The sequence below is a fragment of the Genypterus blacodes genome, unplaced genomic scaffold (assembly GCF_046128005.1).
Source record: "Genypterus blacodes isolate CSIRO-AG114 ecotype Tasmania unplaced genomic scaffold, CSIRO-AGI_Gbla_v1 ptg000061l_1, whole genome shotgun sequence".
Taxonomy (NCBI): Eukaryota; Metazoa; Chordata; class Actinopteri; order Ophidiiformes; family Ophidiidae; genus Genypterus; species Genypterus blacodes.
In genome coordinates this window covers 2,910,169-2,923,280 of record NW_027466873.1, presented here as the reverse complement: position 1 = coordinate 2,923,280, position 13,112 = coordinate 2,910,169, and the positions used below count along the sequence as shown (strand labels likewise).

At 45.1% G+C, this 13,112-nt stretch overlaps 1 protein-coding gene across 3 annotated transcripts in view; it reads left to right on the top strand.

The window, feature by feature from the left end:
• The window catches only part of lmx1bb (LIM homeobox transcription factor 1, beta b), a 45,453-nt gene extending 32,930 nt beyond the window's left edge, over positions 1 to 12,523 (top strand). For 2 of the 3 annotated variants that reach the window (XM_076154323.1, XM_076154324.1), the window contains 6 exons: positions 5,401 to 5,633; positions 8,240 to 8,415; positions 9,248 to 9,325; positions 9,693 to 9,759; positions 11,002 to 11,163; positions 12,326 to 12,523. In XM_076154323.1, the coding sequence (XP_076010438.1) occupies positions 5,401 to 5,633; positions 8,240 to 8,415; positions 9,248 to 9,325; positions 9,693 to 9,759; positions 11,002 to 11,163; positions 12,326 to 12,483 (874 nt within the window). In that variant the 3' untranslated portion in view covers positions 12,484 to 12,523. Of the gene's footprint in view, positions 1 to 5,400; positions 5,634 to 8,239; positions 8,416 to 9,247; positions 9,326 to 9,692; positions 9,796 to 11,001; positions 11,164 to 12,325 lie in introns of all 3 variants that reach the window. The other variant, XM_076154322.1, reaches the window with a different exon arrangement.
• The last annotated feature ends 589 nt before the right edge of the window (positions 12,524 to 13,112 follow it).

The following is a 13,112-nucleotide window of genomic DNA, read 5'->3' as shown; positions in this document are numbered from 1 at the left end:
ATCACGGCCTTGTGCTCTACTATTCATGGACTCATGGCTGCAGACACAAAGTTTGTCTCAATGCAATAATTGTGTTAATTAGACAGCTGCGTTAGCTACGTTTCGGGGTCGCCGCTGTATTTTTAGGACCTGTAGTGTGCGAGAGCAGCAGTAGAACCGCGCGTTAACATACATAAGTAATTTTCATTGTGTTCAGGCAGAGGTTGAAAAGCGCCGCCTGTGTTGGTCCATGTGTAACATCTGGGCATCAAATGTTTCCTATTTAGCCGGAGCTCTTGATTCTGTTGCTTGGGAGTGATTTCACGTAAGGCGTGGCCCAGTTCAGGACCTCTGCTGCTGAGCCTCCCTTTTACGAACAACAGGCTGAGCTGACAACGATGTGTTTTTTACCTGAAAGTTCCTTAGAAATTGCCATACATCTGGCTGTTACATGGGTAAAAACTGTATTTGTAATTGAGTGATCGGTTTACTTAACAACAGTAACCCTACAAATAATCTTAGCGGTTTTATCCATCTGCATGCGTATTATTCAGAGATTTCTACGACTTTTAATGGGATAATGGGGTTTGCATAGTGTTTGAATAAATCAGTTTATTTATAAAAAATGACCCGAATTGAAAGATTTTGTCGAACATCAGTGGTCAGAATATTAGAAACACATTTGTAATGAAAAAAAAACAAAAACAGAAAAACCCAGTTTAATTGATTCATCATTGAGCAGATGCACCAACAAAGCATTAATCCATGTGAAAGAAATAGTTTTTGTTGAGTTACTCTGCTCCAACTGCTGTGGCAGCGTGTAGGAAACCTCAACACGTCGACCTCAGGAGTGCCGCTTTGACCAATGGATGACGCGGGCCATAAATCAGGAAATATGAAGCGAGCGTGGTTGAGCGGTGGCTCTACATGCCCTCCCGTCATGGCTGGAGGGCTTCTTTTTGACTGACCTGCCTCACAGGCCTCATCTCTCACCTCAGCATGATTGGCACGGCCACAGGTTTCCTGCCCAAACACCACAGCCCATCTTCAAAGTAACTGCTTACAGCTGCTGCAGGGATAATCCTCATCCCCTCTGTCTTTGAAGGGATGTGGTGACATAATAGCCCAGGCTATTCTTCCCTAAATTGTTATGGTATTTCTCTTGAGTGTTGTTCAATAGCAAAGGGGAGTAGGTGAGACTGTTGCACGTGTTGCTAAATGTAGCATGATTATCAAGCGCCTATAAGCGGCTCCATACCCTCCCCGACAACCCTCCACGCCCCCCCCCCAGCTCGCTCTCATTCTTCTGGGCTTCTCTTTTATCCCACCCGGTCTTCCTGATCCTTATCGCTATGGCAGAAGCATTAAATGTAATGTCTGTAGAAGGGAAATCATTGGCAACATGTGGTGAAAGCTTAAGATGTTGTCACACTTTAAGTTGCCTGTAATCTGTTCAAAGGGAGCGCGCATAGTTCTCCAAAGTGCCTGCAAAGGGGATGGAAGAGGAGCTGGAGAGGGACGCGAGTCTCTCGGCTGCACTTGGCTCGGCTCGAGTGTTCATCAGACAAAATAACTGCCGCTCCCAGGGCTTTGTCTTCTGCATAATGCTCCTTTCTGTTTCCAGTTTTTTTTGTTTGCGTCGATGCTTTTTTCTTTTTTTTTCCTTCTTGCACGGCCATGAAGGAGAACAGCGCCTGTAGCCCCGCAAGCCTCCACTGTGTGATAAAATCTGTCAGCGAGGAGGCAGAGGAGCCCGTAGGTAATGTACAAGGAAACAGACAAGGGATTATGTGGAGATAGGATTAAAAAGAAGGACATAATGATGCCTCAGGGAGGGAGGTATGTGCTGAGAACGGCTCTTTTTTCATTTATGAGTCTAGTTCTGGGGAGGCCTGAGCAAATATTGACAGTTCTCTGCTTGAGATGCAGTCATTGATCCACACAGGAGGGTCTCATCACTTGATCTGTGCGTTCAGGTGTGGGAGGAGGGAAACGAGGGCCGGGGACGTGGCTTTTCACGCTGGTGGTCTCCTTTGTGGCGCTGCCCCCCTCTCTCTCTTTCTCTCGCTCTCTCTCTCTTACCCTCCCTCCTTCCCTCCCTCCCTCTCTCTCACCCTCCCTTCCTCCCCGTCTTTTAAAACACACGAGCAGAGGCGCCGATCGCTCAGAAGTCATTCACTCTGACGGCGACCTGCTTCTGCAACAGTGGGAGTCATGTTACTCAGCGCTTAAATGTCCAGAAAGTGGATTTCGGGGGTTGATACAAGTTTTCAAGTGATGGGTCACTGAGAAAGAATGACAGAGTAGAACATCTGTAAACATCCCCTGGGATAAGATCAGTGGAATTAATGTGACAATGTAACATTTACATTTCTAATTTCCTTCTTTCAACCTCTCCTGACTGCAGACATTATTAAGTCATATCATCAAAATGTGTAATCAATAACAGGATTTGGAACCTGCTGTCATTAACCAATCAGCTGACAGGTGTCTGTAATACGGGTACTTAGTCAATGATGATCTACATATTCATTAACACCTCATTTTCATTAGCGTCAAGTGAAAGCGATATGGAAATTAAGAGTCCTTAGGTGAGTTTGTTTGTGTAATTTTTGACTATGGAAATGACAGCAATTCACTGACAAATTCAAATAAAGTAGCACCTGAATTTGGATTTAGACGTAGTTAGACTGACATAAAGGGACACATCTTGTAAATTTTAAGTTTAAAATACAAGAATAAAAAAGATGATTTATATCTATTTTATAGAAACACAATTCTAGATGTGTAGCAGTTTGGAGGGGGGGGGGAGATGTAGCTTTTCACTCTAATACAAACCTACAGCCTCTAAAGTGACCACAGAACAAAGCACCTCCACCTCAGACAACAACAACAACAACGTTAAGATATAAAATGTACATCTTCCTCCCCTGTTTCCCGTTTTGCCCAGTGAGCCCGACCCCCCTCCCACCCCCGCCCACCCTCTCGCTCTTCCAAACCACTAATCAGGTAATGTTGTGGAGGTTGAATGGCGTGCCTCCTCCTGGTCAGCCTTCACTGCTCACACAGTGGTGTTGTTTTAAAGAGCATTCTTTAGCAGCTGAACTTGGAAAGGTATTAAAGTGGGATTAGGCTCCTCCACAATCCACTGCTTGTGTCATTCAGGGAGTTTGTGTTCTCCTCTCCCCACTGCCACCTCCCCACTCCTCCTCTGTTTGATTGTGGCTAGCCGCAGGAGTGGGACCGACTGTGCCTTTCAAAGGAGAGGGGTAGGGTTAAATCCCTAGTCCACTGCTCCCTGCTAATTCTCCTTGTTCCTTAGAGAAGGATTTACTTCTGCTGCCAGCTTCTCAAAGGCCCTCTCTGCCCATCCGAAAAGTCGCCGTTGCCTTCCTGTGGAGGTGTGGTTGCCATAGAAGGGGCGTCATGCGTGGCTATTCCATCTGAATCCCCGCTGAGAATGGGGACCGGGGACTGAAAACAGGCAGAAAGTCCGGATTAGGCCGGAGGACAAAGCAGGACAGGAAGATTCCAGAAGGGACGAATAGGAATTACAGCAGCAAAAATAATGCAAAGTGACAGAGAGGGGAAATAGAAAAATAATGGCTTACAAGATTAGACTCGGCGAGGAGAAGAGAAGAAAGGAAAGAGGGCTGAAAGAAAATGTTTTCATCTAGATGAGAAGATTTGAGAGAGCGGCTGAAGGCGAACGCGGAATCCTGGACGTATCAAAACCACGCTAACAAGTCATTTCCTCCACTTTTTCCCCCTTTTTTTGTCTCTTTCTTCGCCCCTAAGCCGGCAATCATTAGCCAAACATTAGACTTAGAGCTGGGAACTTGTCTTGACAGATTCATCACCTCTACCTCCCCAATCCCAGCATGCAGCTCACTAAACCCTCTAAAAACTGGAAAAATTGTGCCTCAGATCTCCCCGATAAGCTTTTTCTCTGTTTTTTAACACTTTTAATTGTTGCTTTTTGTTTTGTCGATTTGTTGAGATGATTGATCCTGGTTGGCAAGCTTCATAAAGTGAGAATTCCGCTCGATTGAGGAACATGCCAATTTTCCTTTTTTAAGGGATTACCCTTGTGGTTTACCATAGCCCAATAATAATCTGCTTAATTTATTGTAATAAATGAAAGATTAAAGGCTTTTATGAAGTGCCAGTTCTGATATCTTCGCGGTTTTGCTTTTATAAAGATGCTACAACTGCCCGCTGGTTGGCATTTTAATTTAGGTAACACTATCTACAAATTGTTAAAACAAATTAATCAAACGTGATGTCATTATGATAACAGGCGCATTTGCATTGCTGATACAGATCAGACTTGTACGTCGACATCAAAAGCCAAAGTATCCTGCTCCCAGCGTGCATGCAGCTGCTTTTCAAAGCCCTCTGACACTCTGTGACACACACACACACTGAGCACACACACACACACACGTACACACCGTATCAGTACTCAATCAGCACCTATAACAACATTACCATAACAAAACCCTCCTTTGGTTTCCCTCCACTCATATTTACACATTATATTCATCACTATCGCTCATCCCCCGTCCCGAATCAGCAGATGATGTCAATTGCTCCTCTCCCTGCCTCCCTGCCTCGCACAATGAAATAGATGTTCACCACAAATAGATAGGCGGTTGCCAGCTGTCTTCCAGACCAGGGCAAACAAAGAGGCCGCTAATAAATCCAGCTTTTTTTTTTTTTACAGCTGGACAAGATCAACCGCACTCACTGCCTTCTTAGCTGCATTTAATGTGCCTCTTCTGAGCAAGGGAGAACAAATTAAATGCTTCTCGGCCACCAATAAAACAATGCAAACATCTTCCTGAAAGAGCATAAAAGAAGACGGAGGTGTTGTATCGGAAATGGTGATGGAGAGAGAGAGTGTGTGTGGTGTTTGTGTGTGTGTGTGTGTGTGTTGACCTGTAGGGAAGACCAGAGCAGAATATTAGAGAGTGTGATAAGATATAAACAGAGGGCCCAGGCTGCCAAGTATTCGGCAATGATTTGATATCTGATGCATATTGAACTTGTGGATATGAAATATGTGTTAAACCTGATTGCGATCTTCAGAGTTTAACCAGATTCCATCATGTTTATTGTGCCAGAGCTTCATGCAGCCTCCTCTTCCAGATTTGTAAAGAGGTTTTGGTGCCCGTGACTGAACTCAGATGGAATGACGCAGGGCCGGGCCCACCCTAGACATTTTAACAGATGAGCTCCTGCCAAAGGAGTCACCTCCTTGGCTGCACACAGGATCGGTCAGCCAAGTTGACTCTTAATCAAAACCCCATGATGGGCAGCTCAAGTGAGGCTGTAGGACAAAACGCAGCCAGGCAAAAACTCTGACGATTGCAGTTTCTACCCACATACTTACACTCTTTTTTATCTTTGGCTCCACAGGTTGTTTGCCACCAAGTGCAGCGGGTGCATGGAGAAGATCGCCCCCACGGAGTTTGTGATGCGTGCCCTGGAGTGCGTCTACCACCTCAACTGCTTCTGTTGCTGCGTGTGCGACCGCCAGCTGAGGAAAGGTGACGAGTTTGTCCTGAAGGAGGGTCAGCTGCTGTGCAAGGTCGACTATGAGCGCGAGAAGGACCTGCTGAGCTCCGTGAGCCCCGATGACTCAGACTCAGGTGAGCCCTCGGCGCCCTATCGCACCGCAGCGCGAACCACACACTGGTGTGACCATCGTGTGGCACTCGGGTGTTGTATTCTGTGTGCACTGTTTGCACTCTGCTATTACTGTGGCAGCCAACATAGAAACCCTGAAGCTGCTGATCACCGGGATCAGATCTGCTTAGGCAAAGGAGGGAGTTCATGTATAACATACTGTGTTACAAACAGTATGTTAAGTAAATTACTGAAAAATACAAAGATGCAACGATGGTGCTGCTATGATGTACAGAGGCAGATTGAGCAAATTTTACTACTTTATATACTTAACTCACAAATTACATCATATCTTCTGTAATTTGTTACTGCCACCATCAGATGAAATGTACAACATTTCCCTCAGGATTGTAGTAAAGACTGACCGATTTATTGACAAGTACATGTATTTATTTGCATATATTTTAATACACAAGCATGAAGAAATTTGTCAATATTTTACAGGCTTTATTTTTATATATTTGACAATTATTTGAATTTAAATTTCCTATTATTTAATTATTTCTGTTTCCATGCAACATTGTTGTTCATGTTTATTTTGTCATTTCCAGTAAATTTGCTGTTAAATTTAAAACTGTAAAATATGCCGTCACAGTAAATCTTAAACTGTCAAACAGAAGGATGCTTGCCAAGAAACACTCGTTTATGTTACGCGTTTAGGTAAAAAAATGAATATTGGCCGACTTTTCCTACTCTCAAATGTTGATATCGGAATGAAAAATTCATGCATCAGTCTGCATTTAAAATCTAAAGTGTAGTAGAAGTATGAGGTCATACAAAATGGAATACTCAAGTACTTGAAATGTTTGTAAACCTGTTCTAATTTCTTGGCTCCTCCGCCTGCCAGGAAACATTTTCAAGATATTTTCTTTCCCCGTCGTGCCTCCATCTTGCGTCCAGCCAAAGCCGTAAGAAAAGAAAAAAACACAACTTGTCCGGCTGCGGTGTTGTGATATACGTGCGGCGCGTAGGTTTGTGATATACAGTAGGAAGTGGGAAACAGGACGAAGCCGAGCCACCCTGTATTAATGACTCTCCGTGCGTGGGCAGGATCTGGTGCTGGAAAGAATTAAATCACTGTATCATGATGAGTGACAGAGGGATTTGGGGCCTTTCTGCACAAAGCCAAGCCTCCATTCTTATCAGCTCTAGTGTTCCTCGCCTATAGCCTCCGCACACACACACACACACACACACACACTCACTGCGGCATCTCGCCAAGCCTCGCTGTTCACCACCATCTGGCTCACATTTAAACATGCACAAAAGCGGGGAATTTGTCAAATACATCTGTGCCTCTGTCAACCTTTGTCAACTTATGGGAATATTTGCTCGGCTCCCTCGTTTGCTCGCGTCCTCGCCGTGTCATGGCGTCTTTGTGCACGTCTCGCCGATCTCGGAGAAGGAGAAAATGTTGACACGAGCAGAGGTTAACCTCGGCATGTGGCAGATGAAATGTAGGTTTTCAGTGGAGAGATGTAGATACATATCAGAACCAGATGACACGAGACACTGAGCCGTCATGTGCGCCGTCGCTGCACCCCGACGTCATTAGGCTTCATTTGGTTCTGATTTGGGAGCACTTGTTTCCAGCCTCAGGGGCCTCATACAGACGGATAATTAATGCTTTTTATGTATTAAGGTATTTTTCATGTTTTTGAGGCATTTTGAGCCTGTGAGCTCGGTTACAAACAGGTGAAACTTAAATTTAACCATGACTTCGCTGTTGTTGAATCATTTGTCGCATTTCCCGATTTGTCATCTCCACAATCAATCAGCCCGGTTAAAACAATTTTAAAACAGAACTGAAAGTAACAAAGTCGTAAATGTAAAAGTAAATTGTCAACAGCAGCTAAACGTTGATGATATGTGCAAAATTCATGAATATCACATAATATATAAGTATTCTTTAAGTCATGAATTGCAGTTAAGCTCGGCCTCTTGCAACATTTAAAACATCTCATCTAGTAAAATGCAATAAAACAAAGCTATTATTTAGTTTCAATGGCACATCGCAGAATAAAGGCTTTATTTCTTTACCACCTGAAACTGTAATATCCTGCTCCTGACACTCCAAATGTAGCACTTCATATAGATGTTGTCACTATTTTAAGGTCTGAAATAGAGTAAAACTACATTTCCTCACCGTGTCATGAAAGATGCATTCCCCATATGCACTCTGGTTTCCTTTTTCATGTTGCACTTGATGTAGTGTCCTTATCAAAGATTGATTTAGTGTAAATCAGCCAAAGCTGAGTGCAATCAATTACCAGTGACACAGCGTCCAGCGCCCGGTGACAAATGTGCATATTTCACTGTAGTCTCCCAGCAAAAAACGCTAGACTTCTGTAAGTCTAATCGTACATGTGGCCGATTCTTTTTTGTAATAAATTGATAACAAAGTATTAAAAACACGTGTGTCTCCTTTGATTATGTGCTGGTGGTGTCTGAATCTTTTGGAAATAGCCAAGAACCAAAATCTATTAATCAAGCGGACTGTCACTGACTAAAGGGGTGTAGTCGGTTCAAACCCGCGCTGATGTTACTGACAAATGGACTCTCTCCACAGAGAAAAGTGACGACGAGGAGCTGGACATCAAGCCGGAGAAAGGCATCGGAGGCCAGGGGAAGGGTGACGACGCGAAGGATCCCAGGAGGCCCAAGAGACCGCGCACCATCCTGACCACTCAGCAGAGACGCGCCTTCAAAGCCTCCTTTGAGGTGTCCTCCAAACCCTGCAGGAAGGTACGTCAATATCACCCTGACCTACATGTGCATTAAAACTCCAATTACAGTTAGATTCATGTAATACATAACTTTCCTAAATGTCAAGTCCAGTGTATGAAATGAAAGGTCATCAGAGTTGCTTAACCATGTCTACAGGCGGTCAATACTTGCTTTTATATGCTGCGATTGAGGAAATACAGACATGAAGTGTTGTGTAATCAAGTTCTCCTAAAATCTCAACAAACCTGAAACAATCACATCATCAAGTCTGTTAGTCGCAGTTAGCATGCTTTGATTTATATCGTTCATAAGTCCATACTTTACGTTTGATTTATTGCCTGGATTGCAGTCTAAGCGTGCGTGTACACATGCTGACTGCTTATCTGCTGACATGTTGTTTATTTTTAGCCTCCTCTGTTTTGCGTTTGGCATAAATGGACACATGCAGATTTTAAAATGTGAACCACGAGCCCTACAGTAGTTTCACAAATAAAATTCTCAAATTAAAAAAATCTCCAGCACCTCAGAGCGTGGCTTTGAAGTGGCGAGCGGCATTCTGTTCCGCTTTAAGTGAGGTAGCGCTGTAACGCGGTCCGCCTGCGCCCAATGACGTCCGTAGATACGAGGCTGGGAACAGTCGCTTCGCCCTCGCCGAGGCTTTGAAGAGGCAACGAGCGGCGAGGTCCCGCAAAAAGACTTAATTCAATGTTCACATTCAAAGCAAGCGGAAAAGGCAAAGCGCCAGATATGCAAAGGACGCAAACGACTTCAGCCTGCCGGGAAGTGTTGTGTTGTGTGTTGTGTGTTACCTTGTGATGCTTGAAAATTTCTTGTCTTCCCACGTTTCCAGGTGAGGGAGACGCTGGCCGCTGAGACGGGACTCAGCGTTCGAGTGGTGCAGGTGTGGTTCCAGAACCAGAGGGCCAAGGTGAGGACACACACTTCCACTTCAACATGCAGCAACAACAGCCTTGTTCCATCTTAGACTCACAGAAAACGAGCGCGGCTCATAAATCAGCACAACTATGTGTGTTAAACATATCACTGCATTCCTTTTACAAATGTAAAAAAGTGCAAGGGGTCGCAAATCCATCCCGCTCTCGCATTAAACGTCTACACCCTCCTCTTCTTCCGATGATTATCTGTAAAAACCTTTGATATTTGACAACACAGTGCACTCCGCTACAATTTTACACAGTTCACTCAAGGGTGAAGAGCGAGGAGCATCCTTTTTAAATTAAAGAGTGCATGTTAGTTTTGGGAGTTCCTCACAACTTTGACTCCTTCTTTTTCAGATGAAGAAGTTGGCGAGGAGACAGCAACAACAACAAGAACAACAGAATTCTCAGAGACTCGGCCAAGGTACGGCGCAGACAATAGAGGGGCCATTGTTTCAAAGCTGTTTGTCAAGAGAAATAGTTTAGTCGCTACATTTTCATGCCATTCCACATCTTATCACAGCGGTGCACTTTCTTGGAAACGCTGCGCACGCTGTAATCGAGTCGACCTGCTTGATCACGGCTAAACTTAGCGGTAATGGAATATGGTGAATCAGCAGGGCGGCCTGTAGTTCTGCTACAATGCTGTCAAACTGTGTTACAAGTTGTTTCTTGAGTCGACTTGACCTGAAGCGCTACAATGAAACATGTTACTGTGAAAACAAGAGCGCTTCACCTCAAATGTATCCGCTAGAAAGTTTTGGTGAAGCCAAACCGAACAAATGGCAAATATATCGTTTCACAAACACTCGCCACTCCGAAGAGAGTGTGTGTGTATGTATGTGTGTGTGTGTCTGGGGCGGGGGGGGGTGGCTGCCAGAGCTTTGTGTCCCGTCAGTGAGCCAAGAGCTGTGTTTGTGAAGGGAATTGTGGGGAGAAGCACAGTAAACCACAGGAAAGAGGAGGTTTCCGTGGAGACGCAGATAGACAACCGCATACTTTAAAATTACTAACCAACTGAGACATTTTAAATTAGTTGTTAAGATCATTATAAACAATTTGAAACCTTAATGTTCCAAATAACGCATTGATCCACCTCTGACCTCACTTGTTGTGCACACTGAGTGAGAAAGTGGTGTTTGTTTGTTTTAGGTACCGTCTCTTTAAGGAAATGCTTAGCTCCGATTGGCTTGCTGCATCTGACTTGATAGCCTTGTTCTTCCAGGGTGTAATGGCGTAGTCCACGCTTTTTTTCCCGCTCGTCAGCTTGTGCTCAATGTGTGTCCGTGTGTGTGTGTGTGGATAAATTCACACGTGTGACATGTTACATGCAAAGTACCGATCAAAAAAAATGCATTCAGGGTCATGGGTCAAGTCTGACAATGAACGACACACACACACACAAACAATAAGAAAAAAAATTGCAAAGTAGAGAACGTACGGAAAACCCAAAAATGAGAATCTACAAGTCTGTGCACGGCTGTTTACGCCTTTGCCACAATGTTTTTCCCCGCCGCTCACTCTGTGTGTGTGTGTGTACGTATGTGTGCGTCCATTGTGTCTGTGCTGCATTTACATTCTGCAGACTCATCCCTGCTCCCTCGCTCAGCTCTTTCCTCCTCTAACCGCTTCCCCGTCTCTCCGTTTGATCTGCTCGCCCTTGCAGAGGTGATGTCAAATCGGATGGAGGGGATGATGAACTCCTTCACGCCGCTGGCTCCGCCGCAGCAGCAGCTGGTCGCCATGGATCAGAACGGCTACAGCACGGACCCGTTCCAACAGGGGCTCACCCCCCCACAGATGCCCGGGGACCACATGAACCCATATGGTGAGCATCCAACAACTCCCTCCCCGAAACACACACAAACACAGGCACACACACACACACACACACACACCCTCCCTGCTCTAAGAAAACACACACGTCTGTCCCTTGATCAACCTCATGGCTCCCTAGTGTGGGACATGTGTTCAGGCCGCAGCCTCCTGATTTAAGCCGCTCACAGAGACCAACCAGCAGCTTCTCCTCCCACACGAGATAACACAAGCCCAACCGCTTTTTTGAAGTTCATTTTCAATTCCGTGTAAAATGGTTTTAACCCTCCAACCCCCAGCACCGAGACAGGGCAGTGTTGCTAGTGACGTTTCCCAGCGGCGGTAAAAAAAACATGTGGTCAGCTCTGGAGATGTGCTTCAGATAAAGCTGCAGTCTCAAACTGCTATTGGAGGGCTGTGAGCTAATGCGCCCGAGTGGGAAAACAAACTCTGGGGCGTGTTGATTTACGCGAGGCGGCGGAGAATTAAAAAACGCAAACGAGGAGGAAGAAAGTCAAGCCTGTCAAGTGTGAGTCGGCGGGACAGAACTGGAATAACACATTTCTGAGTGATGTCCTCAACAAGCCCCGCAGGGACCATTTCCTCAAGTTCATAACTTCCTTATAATTTGCCTCCATTTAGTTCTTCTCGGTAGTAACAACCCAAACCCCCCAGTCTCATCACTCTGCTTTTGGTTTGGGGAAAAGAACAATATTGGCAAGGCATTAAAAGATATGTCTCAGAACACTGTCCCCATTTTGTGCAACACTATCATTAAGATCCAGAGTGTAATAAAGTTAACTATTCCCTCCAGAGAAATAACATGTTGAGGTTTTATGAAAGGCGTAAACAGTTGCTATTAACCAGATCTTTTAGGAGGATGCCCCTTGTTTACATGCTCCCTCATAGACCGCAATTGTCCCAGCGAGGGCAGCAAAAAGTGAGCTTTGATGATATGTACCAAAACAGTTTTCACAATTGTGATGACACACAAAAGCAATTTCTCAGTGTGACTATTAGTATTTTGTAATTTCCCAACACTGCCATAAATCTCAAAGCACAAGCTTGCATCGCTTCACAAAGCCATAAATGACGCACCCCCCCCCCCCCCCCCCCCCCCCCCGCCCCATCCCCCCCTGCCAAACCCTTGACGCTTGTCTCCGTGTCTTCCTCAGGTAACGATTCTGCATTCCACGACATAGACAGCGACACGTCCTTAACCAGCCTCAGCGACTGCTTCATGGCCTCGTCGGAAGTCAACTCCATGCAGGCCCGTGTGGGGAACCCCATCGACCGCCTCTACTCCATGCAGAACTCTTACTTTGCCTCATGAAAGAGCGCAGGCGGCGCACGTGTTCAAGCACAGAATAAACTGCCCATCTCCATCTGACGCCCAGACGCCAGGAGTTTTTCTACACTAACATGGACGTGACGGAGGAAAACATCTCCCTCCCCGCAGCTCCTGGTTATGTGCGGAAGCTTTCCACAAAGATAGAAAAAACCACTTTGTTGTAGGACAGTGAAGACTCCTGGGGAAAAGACGTAAATATTGTTAGAGAATATTGAGTAGGATTGCTTATCTGTCGCAGGAGATGTTCCACCTGTCTGTGTTCACTTAAACAAAACGAGTAGATATCGAAAGCCACTGATTACACAGTCTCAAGCCAAATAACACAGCGAGTTTATACAGTGCATGATCAATTGTAAACTAAGACTTTTGTAAGCCCCCGCCGACCCCCCTGACCCTCCCCACCCCCTCCCTGGTTAAGATGTGGTGTTTGGACTGTTTCTTCTTTACACTACATGGACTTCCATGTTCAGCATTAGCATTTTGATCACTTTCAGTAGGTTTAGATATTGTGTTAATAGTATATAGGTGCAGCATGTCTGCAAGAGTGGCTGTAAATTTGTGTATGTATGAGAGTTTTGTTGTGAGAAAGAATTGTTTAGAGAGGAGGATTA